General features: G+C 44.8%; 1 protein-coding gene across 3 annotated transcripts in view; it reads right to left on the bottom strand.

Annotated features, from left to right (window-relative positions):
- Window positions 1-628: 628 nt before the first annotated feature.
- kat6a (K(lysine) acetyltransferase 6A) overlaps window positions 629-26,059 on the bottom strand; it is a 32,385-nt gene continuing 6,954 nt past the window's right edge. Inside the window, exons 3-17 of one of the 3 annotated variants that reach the window (XM_031899321.1) lie at window positions 18,494-18,602; window positions 15,911-16,026; window positions 15,649-15,730; window positions 15,383-15,518; window positions 14,614-14,897; window positions 14,064-14,170; window positions 11,444-11,559; window positions 9,399-9,540; window positions 8,749-8,910; window positions 6,972-7,065; window positions 6,413-6,644; window positions 6,055-6,274; window positions 4,905-5,429; window positions 3,845-4,124; window positions 629-3,739 (exon numbers count right to left, since the gene is read on the bottom strand). In XM_031899321.1, coding sequence (XP_031755181.1) covers window positions 1,230-3,739; window positions 3,845-4,124; window positions 4,905-5,429; window positions 6,055-6,274; window positions 6,413-6,644; window positions 6,972-7,065; window positions 8,749-8,910; window positions 9,399-9,540; window positions 11,444-11,559; window positions 14,064-14,170; window positions 14,614-14,897; window positions 15,383-15,518; window positions 15,649-15,730; window positions 15,911-16,026; window positions 18,494-18,602 — 5,115 coding nt within the window. In that variant the 3' untranslated portion in view covers window positions 629-1,229. Of the gene's footprint in view, window positions 3,740-3,844; window positions 4,125-4,904; window positions 5,436-6,054; window positions 6,275-6,412; window positions 6,645-6,971; window positions 7,066-8,748; window positions 8,911-9,398; window positions 9,541-11,443; window positions 11,560-14,063; window positions 14,171-14,613; window positions 14,898-15,382; window positions 15,519-15,648; window positions 15,731-15,910; window positions 16,027-18,493; window positions 18,603-26,059 lie in introns of all 3 variants that reach the window. The other 2 variants (XM_031899320.1, XM_031899319.1) reach the window with 2 other exon arrangements.

A 26,059-nucleotide genomic window follows, 5' to 3' on the forward strand; every position in this document is an offset into this window, starting at 1 on the left:
TATATATATATATATATATATACACACACATACAGAAGAGCTGATAATTATACAGAATAGAAAAACTGCATGTCGGGTCAAATTAATCATTTTCATTTTTGGTGTTACTGGTCCTTTAAACATGATCAAGCAGGAAGTAGAAGATGGTCAAACAAACAGAACTGGGGGGGGGGGGGGGGGAAGACCGAGAATACATGATCTGTCCTTCCTAAAATGCCATTGTGTAGGGAATAAGTGCTTCTTCTTACAATGAGATATGAGTACTACCCCCTTGTACAGTGGGACAGAGGGGCAGTAAAGGAGAAGGAGCTCCCAGTCCCCAAAAACATGCAACGTTCAATAGCAGGACTGAGTATGTCTCCCTGCATTGTTTTCGTACGGTGAAATCGTAAAGAGATTCCTTTTGATTATTCAACACGTCCAAAAACGATGCAGCTGCACCCTGCTAGTGAGCGCCACACGTGCCTAAGCAGCTGGGTATCTCAGACCCCGCCCCCTACGCGTTTCATGTATCCCCAGAATGTGTGAGATATACAGCGACAGGACTGAACCATAAAGGAGGGCAGTTATTATGCCCTTCTACCCATCCTTTGGGCTTTGGAAACATCTCTTCACTTCAGCACCCCCAACTTGGATATCACAATTCGTGAAGTAAGAGCGGACGCACGTTGAAAATATACGCTCGCCGCGGCTGGGTTACAGCCAGCGACTCAATAAGGCTACAGGGTTAGATATTTTTTTTTTTTTTTTTTTGTCTTTCTTAATATTTTCTTTTAAACTCGATTTCTAAAAACAAGATTTTTTTTTTTTCCTATTTCCGTGCGATTTTCCGCTAGAGCTGCTTTTTATATCTGCTATATTTTTTTTCTTTTTTTGCTTCCATTATAGTAAAAAAACGAAAAAAATGAGAATAATAATGGAACTGGGGGTCGGGGGGGAGGGGGGAATATTTTTTTCCGCCAACGTTTGTATAAACTGGAGAAAGAGACAGAGTGAATAAAAGAACCTTTCTACAGAAAACAAAAATATCAGGAAAACCCCAACAAAATTATATTTTTTTTGCACGGGGAAATAAAATAACAATAAAAAAAACATATAATATTAAATCTACAGCAAGGGATATAGGGGAGAGGGGATAAAAGTCCTGTCAGTATAAAAGGCCTTATTTATAGTCTGCAAGAGAACGTAAGTGGCAGGCGGGCTCGCTTTTGGGTGGCACCGGTGCCCCCTCATCTCCTCATATAGGGGGAGTTTAGAGTTTGTTTGGGGACTGCAGGGGAATTCATGTAGGAGTGGTGCGGAGGAGGTGTGTACATCATATTTCCATGGGGATTCGGCTGCATAGGTTGCTGGGTGTAGGCCTGGGCACCCATCATGCCCATGCCAACCTGCATGGGATACTGTGACGTCTGGTTCATATAGGCTGCGTTGCTATGATAGGAGCTGTTGACCATGGGCTGGGACATGCGGTAGCTGCCCATAGCATTGAGCGGGTTCATGGTGTTAACATTGTACGGGGAGGTGGGCATGAGGTTGACGCCCATGTTCATGCTCCGCTGGACGGAGAGTGCTCTGGCGGACGACTGCATGCCTGGTGTGCTGCGTCCGTACAGTTGCTGCTGGTGAGGGGATGGTGCAGCAGGAAGCGGGGCAGATTTGGAGCGGATGGAGATGTGCCCCTTGACAGGCATCTGGCTTTGAATACGCTGGCTATGTGGAATGCCGAGATTGCCCGCCGACATGTTGCACTGAAGGAGGTTCATGGTAGGAGGGGGGGTCATGGTGGCTTGTGCTTGGGGTGCCCCAGTTAGAGGGTGGGAGGAGGTGAGTTGGGGAAGGCCCGCGTTGGAAAGGGACACGCTGTTTGCATAGGAGGTGACTGCCGGAGCATGGCTGTAAGGCATAGCATGAGGGTCCATGATAGTGTTGGTGAGCTGCTGCAGTTTTGCCAGGCTAAAGGTGGCAGAAGGCTGGGTGTAACCACCCGCCCCAAAATCCCCTGGATAGATGCTGAGGTTGCTGCCATTGCTCTGGTCTGGTATCTCCATGATCATTGGCGAGGGACCAAAACTGTTGTTCATGCTGCACTGTGACATTGGGGGCTGCTGCTGTTGGGGCGGTGGCTGGGGCTGTTGTGGAGGCAATGGTGGAGGGGGAGGAGGAGGGGGTGGTGGCTGGTTATTGTTACTGCTGCTGGGGGGTCGCTCCGAGGCACAGCTCTGGGGTGACTTAATGCTGCAAGCTTGGGATGGCTGTAACATGCTTGCCATGCTAGCCATCTGCTGATTTACGGCACACCCATTTTGTGCCATGCTAGCCGTGGATGGCAGGCCCCCTCCTCCATTAGCGTTGCTGTTGCTAGCATATGAACAGCTGCTCTGCGAGGAAATGCTGCCACCCCCCATGCTTGAGTCATAACTGCTGGGGTTCTCATAGTTCTCTGTAGTGCTCTCAATGCTACCAAGGTCACTGAAACCGCTGTCCACCACCTGCTGAGAGTGGTCGGACACTGAAGGAACATCCATCATGGGGCTGGTGGTCTCTAAGTTCTGTATAGAAGGAGCGGAGAGGGATCCTGCATCAGGGCTAATCTGTGGGTACACACCAGTTCCATTATTCTCCATAGTTTGGGGAACACTTGGGCTGCTTGCTGACCTCACTGACTGGCTGGGGTGGGAGTGGACAGAGGATATAGGGCTGTCGTGGGCAGAAGGATGGCACTCCTCAGATAAACTTAGCTGGGGGTCTTCCTCTGCCTGAGTGAAACTTTGCAAAGTCTGACATGCTGTCAGCGTCTCGTCCTCACAGTCCCCATATGTCCCATCATCACGCTCACTGCTCTCCTCCTGGGTCAGTGACTGCACAGCTTGCACAGTCTCCAGGTCTAGCTCAGTGTGGGGTATTACCTCCTCTGCTTCCTCCTCTTCCTCTTTCTGCTCCTCTTCCACTTTCTCTTGGCATTCCTCCGCCTCTTCTAAGCAGGAAGGAGGATCAGGCCCTTCTGTTGCCTCCTGTGCACCATCCCCTTTGTCGTCTTCTTCGCTGCTACTGACTACACAAGGCTCCTGTGGTGCTGGCTCTTCGGGTACAAGTTCTGGCTCTAATTCCTCCCCTTCCTCAGCCTCCTTTGCACCCTCATCTTCATCATCTGCATCTTGATCTTCCTGCTGATTGGATACAGTTGTTGTTTCAGGCTTTTCCTCTGGTGTTCTCTCCTCTTCTTCTTGCTCAGCCTCTTCAGTAACAGCCTGAGGTTCTTCCCCAGTTTGCACCGGCATTTCTGGTGACGCTGGGTGATTTTCAACCTCCCGGGATGAGCTTTCGCTACAGCTACTGCTCTCAGATGGAGAGGACGGCTGCACAACAGTATTGGTAGGTTCTTCTTCTGCAGCTTTTTCAGTTACAGTTTCTACAATTTCCTTCTCTGGCTCTTTTCTTTCTGGAGATTCTTCTCTGGTAGGCTCTTCTTCTTCCTCCTCCTCCTCCTCCTCTTCCTCTCGGGTTCTTGACTTTCGCCCAGGCCTAGCAGGAGGAGGACTAGTGGGAACTGGTGGTGGAGGCTCACGATTTAATTTGAAACCTGGTTTCCGTCCTGGACGTTTCTTCCAATGCAGAGGTTTTCTGCTTTTACCCTTAGGCCACCCCTTCTTCTTGACAGGTGCAGGATTACAGGAATCTGGTAAGGAGGCCGACCCCTCTGTGGAACGCATGCTAGAGACAGTAGGCTGTACTGCCGACCCTAAAATGACAAATAAAACAAGCAGTCAGAGGAGAACGGTTTTACAGCAGCAGGATCATACAGATTTATGAGCGTTTAACCTACTTCCCCGAAACCCACACTTACCCTGGGCTTGCTCTGTGTTTGATCTGCTCTTGCCCAGTGGTCGGTTATGCCTCAGCAGGGGGTATGGAGTGAGGTAAGGGAAGTAGCTGGGAGAGAAAGGAGTATCACGGCCACTGCCCTCCTCTTCGGGCTCTAGTCTTGGCATTTGACGCTCCGAGTCAGAGTCATCGAAGGGCTCATCTAGAACCTGGGTAGTCTCAGAAATAGTCTCTGTCACTACGCTGCTGTTGTGGTGGTGCTTACGCCTTCGGACGCGACGTCTTCTGTGTGCTCCGGGCTTCTGACACAAAGGAGAGAATGGGCTGTCAGTCTTGTGAGGAGTACGGACTTAGCAATAAGTTTAAGGTAAGCTATTAGGGCTGCATCCTTATATGATGCCATGCTGGGACCCATAGGACCTATGTACATAGCAAATAGTAAAACAATGAAATGGGCAGGTCAAAAAGGGCAGTTGTGAATATTTTAGGTTATCTGCACTTCAGAATTATGGGAAATTCCCCCAAAATGAGCATAAGGTCCAGACAGAACTGTATTATACATACATTGAGCATGTATGCCAGCCTTGGAACCAGAACCATGGCAATGCTGGTGCCTGGCACCTCAGCAGCTACACACTGTGGGGACATTTATCAACACAGGGCAAATTTTCCCCATGAGCAGTAACCAGAGGGGACCAATCAAATTGTTGCAATAACTTTTCAACCTGCAACTGGATGAAAAAAGCAATCACTAATATGTTGCTATGGGTTACTGCCCAGTGCTGCTAAATGAGCCCGAGTGTGTTTGCACAGACTTTTGGGTACACACTATAATGCTGTATTCACATTAATGGCACTGCATCAGTGAGGTCACTTCCAAATCACAGTTGTGGAAATGTATTCGTAATGAGAGTAAAAAACACAATTTAACACTACATAAAAATAGGGAATGCACTAAAAACGGTACACCCCCCTACTTTATCTTCCTTAATTAGAAAGCTAAGTCCTAATTATGAATGATATATTTCCATTAGAAACATTTATACTCTAGCCATAATTCTTGGTTTCATAATAAGTCCCACCTTGCGTTTGAGAGTGGGCTTGGTTAGGATGGGTGGGGAATCAGAGCGCAGGCTGTGATTCTCCTCTTCTTCATCTTCATCTTCCTCTTCACTGCTTTCACTGAAGCGCCTTAGCTGTGGATGTTCGCTTTCGAAGCGCTGAGCCAGCCTTTCCTGTTGCTCTAAGAAGTCTCTACGGAGCATGGGATCAGCCAGTCTCTTCAGCCTGCCCCTTCGTGATCCAGAGCGGCCCCTCTCCCCATTTCGCCTAGGGGGCCCTGGGGGTTCCCTGGCAAGCAGTCTTAAAAGGTCCGCAGCACGACTGGAAGACCCAAAGCCTCTACCCCGCCGCCCACGTCTCCCTCTTCGGCCTCTTCCGGGAGGCTGACTATTGGCAGGCAAGCTATCCCGAAGCAAATCCTGCAATTGGCGTGGGTTCGGAAAACGAGAGTTTGGGGAGGAAGGACGGAGCGTAGGTGGGCTCTTCTCCTTTTCCAAAACAGGACAGGTTTCTCTTTCAAACTCTCTTGAGATGCTTCTCAAAACCTGTTGCTAAGGAGGGAGGGAGGGAGATAATTAACCGCAATGTTTCCAGCTTTATCATTATTCATTTCACACAACCAGGTTTCTGATTTGTACACATAAAACTTTACTTCCCTCCCCATTAACATTAAACTGTAAGGTAAGTATGTTTATTTAAAATAAGTATGAGCTAGACCAGTGATCCCCAACCAGTGGCTCATGAATAGCATGTTGCTTCCCAACCCCTTGGATGTTGCTCCCCGTGGCCTCAAAGCATCTACTTATTTTTGAACTTCTGGTAAGTTTTGGTTGCATAAAAACCAAATATAATGTCAAAAAGAGCCTTCTGTAGGCTGCTAGTCCACACAGGGGCTAATAAGTAGGCAATTATAGCTCATTGGCACCCCCAGGTACATTTTTAATGCTTGTGTTGCTCCCAAACACTTTTTCCATTTAAATGTGGCTCACATGTATAAAGTTTGGGGATCCCCGAGCTAGACTATGGCTACCAAGGGAAGGCCCAGCTCAGAGCCTAAATCAGTGATTTCGTTCATATCACATCATTCAATGTATAGCAGGTAAGTGACTGAACAAGACTAAGAACAGAAGAGCAGGCTAGCAGTATGGTTACACAGTCTGCCATACTCACACTGTTGTCTTTCAGAGGACTTCTTTGTTCTTCATCCTCCTCCTCCTCCTCATCCTCTTCTTCTTCAGATTCCGCTTCCTCTTCATCCGAGACCACAGAGTTGGTGACAATAACAGGTGTCCATCTCAAAGCTTCTGGATCCACCTCTACTTCCCGCGGCCGGGCCTGCAAACGACTCATGTGTGTCTGAATTTGTTGTTCCCGACGAACCAACACAACGCTGTACGAAGAAGAGGACAAACAGATAAGCATATAACGCATTGGTAAGGGGTGGGGGATTACATTCCCCAGTGAATTTAAAGAAAAAGAAGCAACAAGGAAGCCCCAAATAAGTATAACAGCAGCAGCAGGAGCTCACCGGTCTCCACGAAGTTCCAGCATACGTAGTTGGTGCAACGTGGCCGCAATGTCCTGGGGGCAGATACCAGTCAGCTTGGTGAGCCTTTTGATGCTTAGCTGGTGCTCTCGGTTGTGATGTAAACACTCAAGTACCACACTTTTCCAGTACGCCATGTAAGAGAGCCGACCCAGATCGGAAAGTGGCTTTTCTGGGGATCCTGCTTGCCCCTCTCGTTTAGAAAGTAGGTAACCTAGGAGGAAATAGCAAAGGTGTTGTGCATTACTATACATTGGATCATACATCAGTAAGAAGCCGATGCCTTCAGTAATGCAGGGAGCTTGGGCTCTCCCCCAGCGGGGCACAGTGCCTTGGATAGGGATCCAGCCTAAAAGCCAGGTAATATTTGGAGAGAATGTCTGCACTTCTAGACACTCTATGAAACCAGTCCTGGATGTCAATGAAGGGGACATATGGAGAGTAACGTTTGCATAAAGCGCTTCTAAAGCAGTGGAATACATCTAAGCAAACAGCTCCCATATAGTGTTAACAAGTATGTCCCCTCCCCCCCCTTACTTACTGAAGTCTATAAGGAAGCGGCCGTATCCTTTTCTCTGGTACTGTGGAAGAATCATGATGCAGGACACGTTGTACTTCTGCTGGCAGTGCTTCTCCTGGGGATGGAAGGGAAACACAAAGATGCATCAGAGCGTGGATCAGGCCCAGTATTATACAAGAATCACATACATGGCTTCTATGGACCGGATAAACGGGTTAGTGGGGAAGGCTTTATTTTATAGGAGGAGGGGGGTAGGAGGGTTTCTCATAGTAGGGTGCTGAAGCAGAAGCTGCTCATTCTTAAAGGCAATATTCACCTTTATATATGTATCACAATAGACTCTGCAACTGATCTGCATATTGTGCTGTGGGTTTCAAGTTTTTCCATTTTTTTTCATCAGCAACCAAGATTTTAAACAAGGTAGTTGCCCTAGCAACCTTAAACAGGAAGAGCACTCTGTGGCCCTCTAAGAAATGGACCTAATTCTTGCACGTTTAAGCAAGTCTGGCCACCAGAGGGCGCAGTCTGAGGATTTTATGCCAATCACAGTTGTACAATTTCTCTTTAACCTTGCATTTGCCTATTGGCCAGCCCTTGCTTGCATTACGACTTACCATGAGCACAATAATCTGCATTTGTAATTAAGTGTATATCCATGGAGTTTGTAATGGACTTGTATGGATCTGTAATGGACCACTGCTTGCATGCAACACAGCTGCGTATGGGGTGCAGAATGTAGGCATTGCAACAAAATTCCCTATTAGTCCACAAAATGTCACTTTTGGGTGGGAGATGAGAGACATTTTTACGCTGGGATTTCAGACGGGTGATTACAGGCCGGTGTCATCAGCACTGGCACGAACCCTCTGAAGCTTGCAGCTCACTGCTGATTATAAGGATGAAAGATGAGCTTCATGCTGCTATAGCCACAAAGAGAGAACTCCTGGGAACCAGCCTTATTTAGAATTCTGAAGCCTGACTAAAGAGCCCTAAAGCCTTTCATATTCTCTAGGACACAGCTTTCTGCATTCACCAAGTCATTAGAACCCCGTGGAAGCCTCTGATGTAGAGCTTCTGGCATGTCATTCTATAGACTTGGAATCTGCCGTACAATTAGAGCAGGGTCATCTCCGACTGCTGGCACTGACACGCCACCCTGCATTCCTTAGCAGCGCAGAAACCTGGCACGTGGAACCTTTGCTACTAAATGCTAGGGTCACCAAACAACCAGAATCGAAGGAGCCTATTGAAGCAGCCATCTCCCGGGCATTGCTGATTATCTAGATGAGAGAGATAAGAGTGCTGGGAAGGCTGATTTTCTTATCTAGAGCTTTTGCAACAATGCCATTTTCCATGGATTTTAACAGGGTGTTATCTCTGTTGCTATATGTTATGGGCCATTGGGAATTTGAAAGCTGAAAATGGTTAGAAGGTGGCAAATAATTTAACTAAAAAATAAAGAACAGTTGAAAAGTTGATAAGAACTGTCCATTTTATAACATAATAAAAGTTAATCTGAAGGTGAACCACCCCTTTAAACATATATGAATACAATCAACTATTAACATAAAAAAAAAAAAAAAAAAAATTTGAAAAATTAAAGTGAGGGGGTCCCTTTAAGAACACTGCCACAGCACTATCGTATCAGGGCTCCTCATTATTCATCCATTTGCTTGCCATCTGGCTTTGAAGGTAGCTGGAACTACGCGTAACCTACTTTGGGAAGAAGCTGAATCAGGGGACGTTCTTCCTTAGTGAGAAAAACACAGGTGCACAGCAAACAGCCCCTTTCCCTCACCTTGGAGAAATATCCAACAAGATGGCAGCCTTTCGAGTCATTCTGGGTCAGCACATAGAAGAGAAAGGGCTCCACGTCATAATAGAGGGTCTTGTGGTCGAGGAAGAGCTTGGCCAGAAGGCAGAGGTTTTGGCAGTAGATGGTGCTCACCTTTCCATCCACCTAAAGAAATGTTAATAGGAACATATAATCCAATACTGAGCAGTTTCACCTCTTTCTCCCCCCCCCCCCCCCCGCACCTTATTTCTGCCCATTTGTGGCTTTGGCATAAAGGTGACACAGTACCAAACGGAGGATGAATAAAAGGAAGCAAACAAAGCCCAGAGAACAATGCAGTGAGGTACTGGAAGCGGATGATTAAAGCCCGGAACAAAGGAAGGACTGAAGCAGCAAACACAAGAGCTTCGGACAAAATGCAAAGACAAGCAGAAAGAAAGCTGGTGCCGACACAGACACTCGGGACAGAGAAGTCCTAGAAAGAACAATGAAGTACAAGATGCACAAGGAAACGCTTACATGAAAACTTTGTGCATCACTGGCAAAAGAACAGGGAAGAGGGCCAGGGAAACAGATAGCACTCAGGAGTGTAACACATTGGTACAGCCGTGTGCGCTCCTGTGGCGCCGCTACTGTCACTGTGACCTACGTACCTCAAAGACGGAAAGGTTGTCCTTGCGGTAAATCTCATTGGCAGGTGGGTGGAACCAATTGCATTTCTTCGTGTGCTGCTGAAGCATTGTGCGGCTTTTCATGTATCGGAGACAGAACTCACACAAGTACAGCTTGGGAAGCCTGCAGAGGATGGAAACATAAGGTTGGATTCACTCGCTGCTTACAACACAGCAATAGGCTACCATATCCCTGCACAATGTACCACTGCCATATATCAGACTACATTACATGGAAGATAAATAGCTTCTTTGTGCAATAATTACACTGAATATTATATGGATGTATATGGGAAAACCAAAGACAGACACAGGTATATGGGATTTCTGTTGCCAGGTTAATATGACGGTGGGGGGGGGGGGGGGGGGGGTCACAATGACACTGCAGTAAGAGGAAAAAATATTGGACCAGTGTTACTCTGCAGATAGACGCAAGCAGGATAGGCTATTCATGAGTGAATCGATTGTGTCACTGCAGCAGGACGGACGTGCATGGGTGAGCCAGGCCTGGGCTATACTGCAGCAGGTGGCAGATACATAGTTCTGTGTTTATCCCAGATTTTCTTGCAGACTGGACTCATAAAACATGTCAATCTGGCCCCCAATGCTATAGGGCCTTTAGTATCAAGGCATCACATGTTTATGAGCAATAACCAGACCTATACTTGAAATCTTGCTGCTGTTATTGGGCTGAAGAAATATAGGGCACATTCTACATAGTTACATAGGGTTAAAAAAAGACAAGAGTCCATCAATTTCAACCCTTCCAAATAAACCCAGCACAGACAAACCCATACTGACCTATCCACTCACATACAGACCCACACTGACCTATCTATCCACTGACCTATCTATCCACTCACATACACAAACCCATACTGACCTATTAGATTATATTAACATTTATTTATAAAGCGCCAACATATTCCGCAGCGCTGTACAATAAGTGGGTTACATACATTGGACATACAGAGTAACATATAAAGCAATCAATAACCGATACTATCTATCCACTCACATACAGACCCACACTGACCTATCTATCCACTCACATACAGACCCACACTGACCTATCTATCCACTCACATACAGACCCACACTGACCTATCTATCCACTCACCTACAGACCCACACTGACCTATCTATCCACTCACCTACAGACCCACACTGACCTATCTATCCACTCACCTACAGACCCACACTGACCTATCTATCCACTCACCTACAGACCCACACTGACCTATCTATCCACTCACCTACAGACCCACACTGACCTATCTATCCACTCACATACAGACCCATACTGACCTATCTATCCCCTCACATACAGACCCACACTGACCTATCTATACACTCACATACAGACCCATACTGACCTATCTATCCACTCACATACAGACCCATACTGACCTATCTATCCACTCATATACAGACCCACACTGTCCTATCTATCCACTCACATACAGACCCCCACTGACCTATCTATCCCCTCACATACAGACCCCCACTGACCTATCTATCCCCTCACATACAGACCCCCACTGACCTATCTATCCCCTCACATACAGACCCCCACTGACCTATCTATCCACTCACATACAGACCCACACTGACCTATCTATCCACTCACATACAGAAACCACATATACCAACATCATAGAGAAGCACCCTTATCTGCCCATGCTTTCTGTCACTTGCTATAATAGAAACCACAGCTTACGGCTGCTCATAAGCAAATTTCTGCCTGTTCCAGGCGGCATGGGCAGTTTTGGGTGCTTAACTGCCAGCTAGAATAATGCTGTTGGACTATAAGCCACATTTGCTACCAGCCTTAGAGAAATAGATGCCTGTAAACATGATTGTTTTATACTCTTTATACTTTTCTCAACAGAGACTTCAGTCTCTTTTGGCAATGAAAATAACATTCATAACAAAGGCTGAGCTGTTTCATGCACAAAACTCCTGTGCTGATGTTTATGGCTAAATAAGGTTAACGTTCAAGTCATGCTGCCAATTTTTGCTCTTACCTTGTGTACTCCTGTGGATATGGAGAGGAATACCAGGTCTGGATCTCGTATTTACCAAACTCGATGACAGATGGGCAACGCACCTGCGGGTCAGGGGGGCCACAAACTCCAACCTTCTGCAAAGGAACACAGAATGGGAGGAACAGAGAAAGGGATAAGATATAAGTCACTCAGGGCAGGACACAAACAATTATATAGCATCAGAATTCCCAGCTCCTGAGCAAGCCATGGCTGCTGCTTTTGCTCTTACTTTGCCTGGCCTTATATATTAGTCAGCTGCTGCCGCTGTCCATGCCCAGTTGTCTTGTTATCAAGAGATTATTGAATGATAAAGAGATGATAAAGGGTATGACAAGAAAGCAAAGATCTGGGGCTGAATCTGTACATATATCTTTGCAAAAGGGAAGAAGCACTCCAGTGTGTCGGCAATGCCTTTAAATCATTTATTTGCAGAAATGGACAAACAGCACAAGCTTTCGGGGGTGACCCCTTCTTCAGGTGCAGTGTTTGTCCATTTCTGCAAATAAATGATTTAAAGGCATTGCCGACACACTGGAGTGCTTCTTCCCTTTTGCAGAGATACATGGAAAAAAGCCTTGGGAGTGGCTGTGGAAGTCAAGCACCCTCTGAGAACATGTATGTAAGTGGTGTGCTGAAGATTTTTGTTTATGTTGACTGAATCTGTACATAGACACACTGGCAGCAGCAGGACCAATCACTCAGACACTGCTTCATTGCCCTAAATGCTCAGAATGCTTTAACTGCCCTTTCCCACACTGGATCCCCATAAATCAGAGATCCCCAACCTGTTATACCCTTAAGCAACATTCAAATGGAAAAAGTGTTGGGGAGCAACACAAGCATGGAAAAAGTTACTGGGGGTGCAAATAAGAGCTATAATTGGCCATTTGTTGCCCCTATGGGGACTGGCAGCCAATAGAAGGCTCGGTTTGGCTTTACACAACTTAAACTTGCCTCCAAGTCAGTATTTCAAAAATGGGCACCTACTTTAAAGCCACGAGGGGCAACATCCAAGGGACTGGTTCATGCAACATGTTGCTCACGAACCACTGGTTGGGGATCACTGCCATGAATGATACTAGCAGGGCCAGACCACTCAACAATGGATCATCCTCTAACCACTGAAATATCAGATAACTATTTGGTGTAATGAATGATTGTGGCTGAGCTGAAGCTCAGCAGGCCAGGAGGCTTACCTAGGGAGCGCTGGCCATACCTTCTGTCTGAAACTGTGTTTTTTAAGCAAATTAAGTACAGAATGTGGAACAGACCATCATTAGAGTGGTTACATACAAAGGATAATAACAGCCATACAGGTTTTGCCATTGTGGCTGACCAGACCTGAGCTTGAATGGAGGAAATGGAAGAAATGGTGGGAACAGGAATTGTGTGAATAATGAAAATTACATCTAAAAAGGGGGTAGGGGGGAACACAATGCTGTATATCTGGCTACTTTCCTAGGAACCAGGATCCAGTGGCTGTCACTTAGATTTGCGATGCTATGTATCAGCTATTAGTCACTGCTATAAAGCCTGTCATAATGTGCAGCACAGCCTTGCCTGATATATAGTTGCTTGCACTGTACGGATGAGTTACTGCTTATAATTCCCCTTTAGTAAAAGGGGCTATTCTTTTAATAAGAGTAAGGTTAAGAGAGATTACTGTTGTATTGATGATCACAGCACACAGTACTGTATCTAGGGAAAAAGGGAAATGCACTAACATTACACTTGCTGTACTGTATATAAATGTATAGCATACTATAGTCCAATAACGGTCTTAAACTGTGAGGCTCCCCCTGCCTTGAGCTGAGTTTTACTGTACAAGTTAGTTTTCTGCCATGGATATTCCTCGAGCAATAGCAAGTTGTTTATTATATATAACTGGCCTGATGTAAATCACATGCCGATAGGGCTGACACTGGCTAAATTGCTGCCCACCTGCCTAATTCATAGGGGTTTCTGGGTTTAACTAAAGCCCTTAACATAATTCCTTTGGGCCAGCACCACAAGAAAGTGGTTATTTGCCCTTTAACTGGATACACTGTGATGTGGATATTAAGCTGTGAATTACGATGTGACTAACCTGACGGAAATGTGGCTGGCTCTTGCTCTCTTTTCCAAAACCTTCTTCTAATTGAATTCCAAGGGTAAGAGTGGTCCCAGGACTCCAATAGAGCTGTTTGCACATGATGCCAAGACCTCTGAACAGGGTGGGGAGCACACTGAGGTACAGGATCTCCCGCCCACCCCCCACTCTTTTCTCCCTCCGATCGTCTCTCTTGTTTGTTTCATCTTGCTCCCCTGGGCTCTACCCTCCCTTATTCCTCCTCCTCCATCCTGTGCCTAGGTGACAGAAGCACTTAATTCCCTTTGGGTAAAAGCACAGCTGGTAGCAGCTGCAGGGATGCTGGAATGAACCCAGAGTGCCACAAAAGTGGCCAAGGATACAAAACGAAGACTTACTTATTAAACGAATATAGATTGTCCATATCAGAACATACTGTATCCCTGACAGGAGCACACTAAATAACTGCTTTCCAACTTTGATTTCTTAACTTTCTTACAACAAACCACATTTGGGGGGGGGGGTCTTTACCTGCAGTGCCTGCTCCTGGATATCCTGGAAGAGCGCAATTTCCTTTTCTGATATCATTCCTGGATGATCTTCCCCATCCAGCTTGCAGTCCCAGCCTTCCTGATTGTCTGGGGGTGAAGAAAGACAATAGTTGAAGGTGGATGTGCTAGCAATGCTTCTAAAAGGCACGTATGCTTTTGTGTCTTTTCTATATATGAAGCAAACAAAATCCTACAAATTCTGTAGCGTGCATCGGTCAGAGCACACATCAAAGGAATGCGATGCCAATTACCAAGCAGATCCTCATTCATCAAAACCCTTCCAACTGCCACAGTGCTTTGGTTACTCCTGTTGCCATACCCACTATGGTGCCTGTAGTTTATGACTCCATCTTGACCAATTGCAATTTATGTAGTGTGCTGCCTTTGTCAGGTGTACTCGCTAACCTCTATCCCATTGATACTTACTTTATGCCTGTGTGCTTGTAGATGCAGGGTGTTTGTCTATACATGCATGGAGTTACTGTATAGTGGCTGTAACAGTTTATATGTTCTGGCTAACTTTTTCTCACCCCAATCTGCCTGCCCGGATTTGCGGGGCCCCCTCTTCCGTGAACGTTGCAAGGAATAGTCCAGCGCTTCTGCCCGTGCTTTTCGTCCATCAGGTGATGGAGTGAAAAACTTTGTTAAGCCATCAATAAGGCCCTTTGTCTTCTTATTGAAGGGAACGGATGTGCCGCAGCCTCTGTGGTCGTCGGAGCTTCTATCATCGTCAGAGGACGTCGAGCACATGGAAAGTTTGCGCTTCCTGCCTCGACCAGGTGCTCCTCTGCCTTTACCAAACGAAGGGTTTGTCCTGTGTAAGATAAATAGGGCAACATGCTAAGGCTGAGGACATGTATGCTTTGCAGCTCCTCTACAACTGCAAATATCTGACTGGATGCTTAGGGTTAGCAGACCTGTTGCAAACCTTTTTACATTAACTTTACAAATTTTGTTTCCAGGCAATGATCATATCTTCTTCTTCTCAATAGTGGGATTACATGGCTTTTCCCAAGTCTACTGCTACAATAAGGGGGCTAACAGTTGGAACAGTAAATGCAACATTCTCTGAGGAATCATAAATGCATTCCAACAGGCCCTGGAGCTTTTGTTGACTTTCATTGTGTGTCCAGGAGCTTTGTGCCAACCAAGAAAACTCAGATTTTGCATGTGTTAGGGCTAGTTGTGGTTAGAAACCCTATCTGTTAAAGGCACAACATGTATGTATGTATGTATGTATGTATGTATGTATGTATGTATGTATGTATGTATGTATGTATGGCAAGGTGAGGCACTCACGTTGAACTCTGCTTCTTTAAGCGGTTCTTTGGACGCCCGATGGGGTTAGTGTAACGTCGTCGAATTTGTGCAGCCTTTTTGTGTAGCAACTTCCGACCTTTTTTCCGAGGCCGGCAAATCTGACATATCCACATGCCTGTGCAATGAGAATTAAAGCAGGCATTTAAGAAACACTGGGAGGAAAGACCATGCAGAAATGATAGCACTGGACAGAGAAATGGAGGCAAGTGCAAAGTCACAGTACAGAGTAGGAACAGAGCCCTTACCTTTCGGCATCCTTGTGAGAGGGGGCTCACAGCACTCCATATGAAACCCACGGTCACAGGAGTCGCAAAACAACATGTTATCCTGAAAGACACAAAAGCAGAATGCGTGTCAGTGTGCCAAGTGGCTCACACTTCCATTCTGTGGCAGAAACCCAAGACATGAGAGGTGCAGTTTGGTATTAGTTATAGTGCATAAGCACAGGTTATCACTACCAGAGTGTGGTTCATAACATAAAGGAGCTATGGCACTGGGCATACTCACTGCATTTTTTCCCTGGTCTCGGCATGAGCTGCAGGTTTTGCATTCAATGCACTGCCATCGAAGAGCCTTCACACGCACGGTCAGCTCGGGAGAAAATTTTAAACAGGACGGGTGACCTGTACAACAACAATTAAAGTCAATTCATCAGCAATAGAAGCACAACTGCAGGGGTTTAGTACCTTGCACATCCCTCCAATGTAGAACCAGTAATGGAATGGTGCTTTGCATTTCTCATTGCTACTTCTCTCTATTTATTCGCATGCCTATCATGCCCATTACGATCCCTCTTTCGCTTTGTGCAGTAAAGACCTTTAGGGCAGCACCACAGCTCACCAGAAATTAATCTTGAAATATGTTAGGTGTCAAAATATATGTATGTATATACTTCCTGATGAAGTGATATCAGTCGTGTCCAGCTCACTGGTATAGTGTAAAGGTATGGCTGTGGCAAACAAATCTGAGCAGGGACCTCCTCTCTCGTCTATAATACTAGCACTTGAGCATGAACGTAAGTGCATATTGCATGTGTTTTTTCTCTTGTATTGATCCCTTTTTGTTTTATTACTGTACAGCACTGAGTGCACAGCTAGCACTATATACAAATAAACAGGGATAGAGAAAGGGTATTAGTCCATCCTGTTTACAGTAATTAATGTGACTGGCACACTAGAGGGTATATTTATCATGCTGTGTAAAAAGTGGAGTAAAACATTATCAGTGATGTTGCATGGGGGGACAATCGGCTCACAGTAGGAAACCACCTTTTTTAGCCTTGTGTTTTCTGCCAATGTTATAATCATCATAATCTCCAACAACCATGTGTGTGTCCCTATAGTTAGGGACCCCGATAGCTATGCCACTGGGGCATTTACATCAAAGCGTGGAGAAGCCAAATGCTCAGAAATATACTGCTTAAGTTTATCGCAAATTCTTTTTGGAAGAATTGTTTAGAAAATGGTAATTTTTCAATAACCATGCCCATGTCAACAGGGCAACTTTCATATGCTGGAATTTTTGTTGACGAAATTGCAGGTCTGTCTGGTACAGAATACCAGAGGGTATAAGAGGGATAAGTGTATAAGATGCACATATACAATTAATAGCACAGACATATTAACTACATTTACCCATTTGTTGATGATCCAGCATTTGCCAGAGATTAAAGGTGGCCATAAATGATTCGCTCGTTTAGCGCAGTCACTAAGCAAGCGGATAGTCTCTCAATATGGCTACCTAAAGGTAGGGCCAAATGTTCAATAAACGACGGGCATAGGTGCTGTCAGATCAGGCACCGCATCAACAAGCCGACGTGGTCCCCAAATACATTTTTAGGCCAGATTGCCGAGACAGTCTAAAGTACTCAAATCAGCAGCTAAAATCTGCCAGTGTATCGCCACCTTAACTGGATATCACTCAGACATTGTTCTTTAAAGGAACAGTAACACCAAAAAATGAAAGTGTATAAAAGTAACTAAAATATAATGTGCTGCTGCCCTGCACTGGTAAAAGTTGTGTGTTTATTTCAGAAAGTCTACTATAATTTATATAAATAAGCTGCTATGTAGCCATGGGGGCAGCCATTCAAAGGAGAAAAGGCACAGGCACATAGCAGATAACAGATAAAACACAATTGTATTCTACAGAGCTTATCTGTTATCTGCAATGTAACCTGTGCCTTTTCTCCTTTTTTCCAGCTTGAATGGCTGCCCCCGTGGCTACACAGCAGCTTATTATATAAAATATTGTAGAGTTACTGTAGCAAACACACCAGTTTTACCAGTGCAGGGCAACAGTACATTATATTTTTATTACTTTAAAGCTCTTTCATTTTTTGGTGTTACTGTTCCTTTAATAGTCCCAATGCCTGTATCTTGTTTAAGCAATGCTTCAGCGCCACCATGTGGAGAGAGGAGGAGACTAACCAGCCACCATATTATTATTTCTGCAGCCGGGAAATAAAGTATGTCAGAGTTTTATCTGTAAAGAATTTGGTTTTGTTTTCCCTAATTTTTTCAATTCTCAAAGAAAAGGAATTAGAAAGCTCTAACTGGATCTCTCTAGATCCCCTTGCAACGCCTTTACCCACATACCCCTGAAAAGGGATGTCAGTTCTACCTAGCAGCACTTCCCGGTGTTCTTCCTGTATTAATTATGCAGTGTGCCTGAGCCACAAAGGGTTCTCCCATGTCATCCTTCCAATGAAATGACCCTAACTACAGGCATAACAGTGAAAGTGTGCTCTTGTTTACATAGAAAATGCCCCCAGCAAGTACTGAAGAGGCTCTATGTCACCAGGCACTTGTTGGCAACTCCCTGTTTGAATAAAGAATTCCTCAACCCTGTAGGTGGCCTGGGTGAGGGGGGTATAAGTGCTGTCTTTTCTGAAACATCCTATTTTCCTGAATACAGTAACACTTGTAATATATTGGCGGTCAGGTGATACTGGATTACACCACCCTGCCATTCTGGATTATTGCTGTCAATATGCTAAGCATCACAGCACTTACACAGTACCAAGGTTTTACCCGTTTGACAGAGGGGAACAAACTGTGTGTACATAACAAACCGGGGCTCTTTACTTACCGCTGTTCCCACAGTCTGCGCATGATATAAGCTCTTCTGGTTTCTTTTCTCGGTTTGACTCTTTCGTTCCCAGACAAAAACTGCATATAGGAATGGGTTCGGCAACCGGCTGTGGGGCAGAAAAGATGACATTAGAGAGACAGCAAGCAAACAAAGTGCTCAGAAATACACTGCAAGGCATTATGAGTACAATAGAGCTTTTTGCACCAATGCTATCCTAAAAACATGTTGCTCTCTACCCATGGCATGGGCTGAAGTATTGAAGTATATATGTATCACTGTCTATACATACTTTAGGGAATAATATACAGTGGTGTGAAAAACTATTTGCCCCCTTCCTGATTTCTTATTCTTTTGCATGTTTGTCACACTTAAATGTTTCTGCTCATCAAAAACCGTTAACTATTAGTCAAAGATAACATAATTGAACACAAAATGCAGTTTTTAAATGAAGGTTTACGTTATTAAGGGAGAAAAAAAAACTCCAAATCTACATGGCCCTGTGTGAAAAAGTGATTGCCCCCCTTGTTAAAAAATAACTTAACTGTGGTTTATCACACCTGAGTTTTTTTTCTGTAGTCACCCCCAGGCCTGATTACTGCCACACCTGTTTCAATCAAGAAATCACTTAAATAGGAGCTACCTGACACAGAGAAGTAGACCAAAAGCACCTCAAAAGCTAGACATCATGCCAAGATCCAAAGAAATTCAGGAACAAATGAGAACAAAAGTAATTGAGATCTATCAGTCTGGTAAAGGTTATAAAGCCATTTCTAAAGCTTTGGGACTCCAGCGAACCACAGTGAGAGCCATTATCCACAAATGGCAAAAACATGGAACAGTGGTGAACCTTCCCAGGAGTGGCCGGCCGACCAAAATTACCCCAAGAGCGCAGAGACAACTCATCCGAGAGGCCACAAAAGACCCCAGGACAACATCTAAAGAACTGCAGGCCTCACTTGCCTCAATTAAGGTCAGTGTTCACGACTCCACCATAAGAAAGAGACTGGGCAAAAACTGCTTGCATGGCAGATTTCCAAGGCGCAAACCACTTTTAAGCAAAAAGAACATTATGGCTCGTCTCAATTTTGCTAAAAAACATCTCAATGATTGCCAAGACTTTTGGGAAAATACCTTGTGGACCGACGAGACAAAAGTTGAACTTTTAGAAGGTGCGTGTCCTGTTACATCTGGCGTAAAAGTAACACAGCATTTCAGAAAAAGAACATCATACCAACAGTAAAATATGGTGGTGGTAGTGTGATGGTCTGGGGTTGTTTTGCTGCTTCAGGACCTGGAAGGCTTGCTGTGATAGATGGAACCATGAATTCTACTGTCTACCAAAAAATCCTGAAGGAGAATGTCCGGCCATCTGTTCGTCAACTCAAGCTGAAGCGATCTTGGGTGCTGCAGCAGGACAATGACCCAAAACACACCAGCAAATCCACCTCTGAATGGCTGAAGAAAAACAAAATGAAGACTTTGGAGTGGCCTAGTCAAAGTCCTGACCTGAATCCTATTGAGATGTCGTGGCATGACCTTAAAAAGGCGGTTCATGCTAGAAAACCCTCAAATAAAGCTGAATTACAACAATTCTGCAAAGATGAGTGGGCCAAAATTCCTCCAGAGCGCTGTAAGAGACTCGTTGCAAGTTATCGCAAACGCTTGATTGCAGTTATTGCTGCTAAGGGTGGCCCAACCAGTTATTAGGTTCAGGGGGCAATTACTTTTTCACACAGGGCCATGTAGGTTTGGATTTTTTTTCTCCCTAAATAATAAAAACCCTCATTTAAAAACTGCATTTTGTGTTTACTTGTGTTATCTTTGACTAATAGTTAAATGTGTTTGATGATCGGAAACATTGTGTGACAAACATGCAAAAGAATAAAAAATCAGGAAGGGGGCAAATAGTGTTTCACACCACTGTATTCCTATCAGAGGTCAATGACTATATAAAGGCACAAAACTGCTTGCCAAGTGGTTTAATGCAGCTCATGGGACTCCATTGTGACCTCTAATATGCATATAATTTAAAGTAGTAGGTACTTTATACTTGTAATATAGAGGTTTTAATGAGTCATGTGAACAGCTGACTTGGCAATAAGCACCAGTTAGAAACAACACCACTGCTATGCCCCATTAATAAGGATATATTTCTTGGTTATGCATATCTTATATTAAGCCAGGACACCAAGGACCCCAGCCAATACATTACAATAAGTACATGACCCGTAATGACATGACAATTAACATTATGGATAGCCTATTCCTTTTGAAACATGCGATTTAAGCATAAAACACACAAGAAATGGATTCAGAGATCAGCACAGGGAACCACCAATGACCACTGCCCACTGGAGTTGAACAGATAATGAACCCCCTCTCTCATCCAAGCACCCTGCAAAGAGATTACAGCAGTGTATATAAGATATATCCCATATGTCATAAAAGTCACTTAAGTTTGCCCAGTAGCAGTAACCCATAGTAATCCGTAAGATTTTGCTTTTAAAAGAGGGGACCAGTAAATTCTACCTGCTAATTGGTTGCTATGGGTTACTGCTCCTGGGCAAACTATAACCCCCAATAGTCTTATTACGCACCACACTATAATGGGGTAACAATCCTTTTTATACAGCTCTTCTGTAATGAATTAGTTACTGTATGGGCTTTGACCTGCTCCTAAAAAGCTGAAGTAAATGCCACAAACTCACTTACATTGAAAGGGACTGTGTAATTCCTAGTAGGGAAAATGGCCAAGAGAGGCTCCAATGTCCCAAGCCTTATTAGAACAGGTAGTACTAAATCTAGCTTCCTTCCTAGAATACACTGGCACGTACTCCTACAGGAAGCCCCATCCGCTAACTGGCACGGCTCCCAGGAACAGGGCACTGAGCAGAAGGGCAAGGGAGGCTAAGGAGAGACTAATATACAGACTGTGAGCCACTGCATCGCTTTGTATACAGACACACAGAATGGATGCCGCCGGGACCCCTAGCAGGAGCGGAGAGGTTAAAGCTTGGCCGGGGCTCCCAATTCCCCCTCCCATTTGCCTGGTTAAGTATCACTGTTCGGAGCAGATGTCGTCCATCTGCAGAGAGAGGATCTGGGAACCTGAGCCAGGGCTTCAGCAACATGAGCCACTTGTTTATCATGTGCCAGAAACCCGGCCTATAGACACCACACTTATACACACACACATCCTGTAGTGAGAGGGAAATTGGCAACTGCTAGCCACCAGCACTTCTGGCTTGCCCACATTTTTTCCAGCTCCACAAGCCCCAACAGGTCATTTCTGTTGCAGCCCCAGGTCTTTTGTTCAAAGCCAGCACCTACTGAAATGGATTGACAGCATTAAGGGGGAAACGCACCAAATATTATAGTGACCAACAGATATTTTCAGCCTGACATATGGCCACTTAGGGGTGTGGGACTGTGTCCTGATACCCATGGGAGGGCAGTTTGCTTTCTCGGAACTAAGCAGAAATACAATGAAAATACTTCTATCAGCCCATGGTCTCAAAGCTATACGCACATTGTAATCCTACTTGCATATGCAATGAAGTTCCAGTTGGGTTCAGAATTCAGCCAAGTATCCAGATCCAGTGAACCCTACTTCCCATGCAGTGAATGGGGCCACTCAAATAAGGGAGCTGGCTCTGGCACGTAGCATCTAGAGAGCACTCCAAGCTAGCCCAAGGCAACAAACTTGTATCACTGTGCTTGCCAAAACAGGAACCATTCCAGTTCTCACACCCAGGAATTACTTTTCATCACCTAAAACTGCCGTTTGGTGGCACATAGGAACACTGAAGGCGACATGGTAGCCACCTTGCACAAGCAGAATGGGTTTGGTGAGGAAACTACAAGGAGACATATACCCACCCAAACTTAAATAGATGTTAAATGGCTCACAGTGTTCTTTGAATTTGTAACAGGATGAGCCCCTTCTGTTCAATATAATTCACTGTGACAGGGGCAATAGAACTGAACAGAGGAGCATCAGGAGGCACCTCCTGCATCAGTAACTTAAAGGAACAGTAACACCAAAAAATGAAAGTGTATAAAAGTAACTAAAATATAATGTGCTGCTGCCCTGCACTGGTAAAAGTTGTGTGTTTACTTCAGAAAGTCTACTATAATTTATATAGATAAGTTTCTATGTAGCCAAGGAGGCAGCCATTCAAAGGAGAAAAGGCACAGGCACATAGCAGATAACAGATAAAACACTATTGTATTCTACAGAGCTTATCTGTTATGTAACCTGTGCCTTTTCTCCTTTTTTCCAGCTTGAATGGCTGCCCCCGGGGCTACACAGCAGCTTATTATATAAATTATAGTAGTGTTACTGTAGCAAACACACCAGTTTTACCAGTGCAGGGCAACAGTGTATTATATTTTTATTACTTTAAAGCTCTTTCATTTTTTGGTGTTACTGTTCCTTTAAGCTTCTGGCTGGCTGTCCAGCTGAACAGCCAACCCGAACTGCAGGAGGTGATCCGGTAACATATTCATCGTATATGCTAATATTATGAAAACTTAAAAAAACATATGTAAATTGCAAAAGTGCTCAGAAGAGCAATCTGAGCAATTTAACATTAAGTAACATTCAGCAGCCAATATAATCTGCAGGAAGAAGGTACAAGTCCTTTATAACTGTGGCCAGTTTGGTGTGTGTATCTCCATACATCTCCCAATGTTGCTCTATGGACAACAGCAGCACTACCAGAGTCATGAAGAGGTGCTGCTCTTGCACTGAGCTTCAGGCCAAAGCTCTCCCAGAGCATTTTATGATGCTACCTCCTGGCCTTTAGCAGCTACAGTATCTCCTTGTGGCCTCGTCAGACAGGAGGGGTGGAACTTGAAGGGTTTCTCACGCTCTCTCCCTTTGACCCCCTATAAACACACCAGGCATAGAGGATTTAAAGAGAAGCCAGTAGAAAACCAGGTACGGATTAACACTATGGATATACAGAAATGGGGCACAGGGGAGGGAGGGAGAAATTCTGAAGGTCCAGCTGGTAGCCCCAATGCTTTGTTATCTGTTGGGGACATTGCTCCTACATATACTTCCCTTTTCATGCTTTGCTTAGGCACAAGATTTTGCCTTGGTAACGTACTAATCTCTCAGAGCAATGCCCTGTGTTTCCGAACAGCCTTGCATGGGAAGCCAAGAGCAGTTGCCTCTTCCGTTGGGAAAGGAGACTCCGTTGCAGTGGGCCGCTTGTTATTCTTCTCCAGTACTTGCATAATAATAATGTACCCAACAGCAGAGTTCCTGATGCCCACCGAGTCAGTCAGCCTACCTGCTATGTAACAGCAGCCATCTGATATGCCCTATACACAAAGCCTGACATTAATGGGCACTGCAATTCTTTCCAGCAGTTCCCTGTTGTTTCAATGACTCACAAGACCTTTACTATTATAGAAAAAGGATCTTTACTTTCATTTAATATCAGTCATTGCAAAAATGATGCAGATAGTCCAGGAATACATACAACAGAGGGGCTGCCCAGTTTTGTGCCATATAAAAGCATCACTACGTGTATTTGCAATATATGGGCAAGTGTTAGTAATCTAAATCACTGCGTTGCCAGGGTATAACTCTGTGGGTGGGAGACTAAGAGCTCAGAATCACTGCACATTCACCAGAAGTGCAACAGAAGGCAAGCTGGCACTGGTGCCCGTGGCACAGAAGCATACTCAGCACATATAACCCCAGTTAGCCACTGTGTGAATACTGGCAGCTTCATCATGCCATTCAGGCCCAAATGCATTAAAGCTGAGAGAGTACACAACATAATAATCAAAGGATCCTCACAAATCTGTCATTTTGTAGTCAAAAATGTTTCTATGGGGCATACCTTATCAATATGCCAGCTCCTGCTCACATTCATCAATATATAGAAGCAAAGGGGAGGGGTATACCATCCATGCCATACACACAGTTTGGCTTCTAAGGGCCACCTTTCCTCCCTCCAGATATTAGGAAAGGGTATGGTGCCGACATTCGCAGATCTGGCACTTCCGTAACTATATAAAGCAAGGCACACGCGATACAGTCTGGGCTATTTGTACCCTGGCAGAGAGGAAAATACTACACTTTAAATAAATATTACAAAGCGTTATTAATAGAAGAGTCTATTTACAGTGATATTTATAACAGGCAGTTGTTACATCATGGATTATGTTATGACTCCTCTAAAACTCTTAGCAATGTTGTTCCCTTTGCTCCGTTTCCAAAAGGGAAAATAATTTCCATGTCATGCCAAAAGCAGAGAGACTTCTGCATAACTGAGTGTGCCACTTGCCCTTTCATTTAAAGGAAAGGAAACTGAAGGCTGAAGATGGATTAGGCATGAAGCACCCTATGGGAAGGGCTTACTGTACCCCCAAAGAGGTACTCCAGCCCTACAACATTCACATACAGCCATTTCTATCCATGTCTTTCCATGCAATGGGCACTATATGACATTTGAGGGCCAGGATGCAAAAAAAAAAAAAAAGATGATGATGTAATTTAGTGGTGGCTATAAGGGATCTCACATAGGCTTCTCGCTTCCAGCTGTCCTAGAGGTTTCCCCCAAAGCTTCTCTTATCAGACTGTGCCCCTACACACTGCATGTGTTTTACATTGCGGATTAGCGGGCATCAGCCATCCCACTATGACTTTTAAAGGACTCCACAATGGGAAGCAACTACCATTATTTATTTTTTTTGGGGGGGGGTATGCTAAGCCTAACCATGGACAATTTCCCTAGTGTTATAACACTTTTTCTTAGAAAATCATCATATGTTACAGCCTGTGCTTGGCCAGTCACTGTAATGCAGATTATTACACCACAAGAAAATAACTACAAAAGGTATTTCCTTCTATTTGGGCACAAAGCTAAACAGCCTGTCTGGGACACTGAGCTGCAATGTTACCAGAATTCATACAAAATCGAAAAAACCCCACTGACAACAGCTGAGACCCAAGCAAATGCCTCAGTAACAGACGCAAGGAGCCTAATAGAGAACATAAAACCTACAGAGCGCTACATTGCTCAATAAAGACAAGGCACCTAATTGCTCCTGCCCTGCTGAGACACTCAGACAATCATATGGCCAAGCAAAGGATTAGCCTGGCACACAAACAAAACCTGCCCTGCCTAGTTCCCCATAGCAAGAGGCTATACTTGCCCTGCCTAGTTCCCCATAACAAGAGGCTATACTTGCCCTGCCTAGTTCCCCATAACAAGAGGCTATACTTGCCCTGCATAGTTCCCCATAGCAAGAGGCTATACTTGCCCTGCATAGTTCCCCATAGCAAGAGGCTATACTTGTGTAGCATATACCTATCAGTGCAAGCCCATGTGAATTGGAGAGATGGGCAAGTAGCTTGCTATATGTTCCAATATGGAGCAGGTAACCTGTCACTTACTTGGACCACACCTGGGATCAGCATCAGAACTAGCAAACTCAGCGCCAAGCAGACAATCTCTTAAAGGGGTGGCCCACTTTCCAAACAGCAATTTTCAACCGATTCATTTTCAAACAGTTATAGCCTAACGCACAGGGCACTGCCAA

The sequence above is a fragment of the Xenopus tropicalis genome, chromosome 3 (genome assembly GCF_000004195.4).
Source record: "Xenopus tropicalis strain Nigerian chromosome 3, UCB_Xtro_10.0, whole genome shotgun sequence".
Taxonomy (NCBI): Eukaryota; Metazoa; Chordata; class Amphibia; order Anura; family Pipidae; genus Xenopus; species Xenopus tropicalis.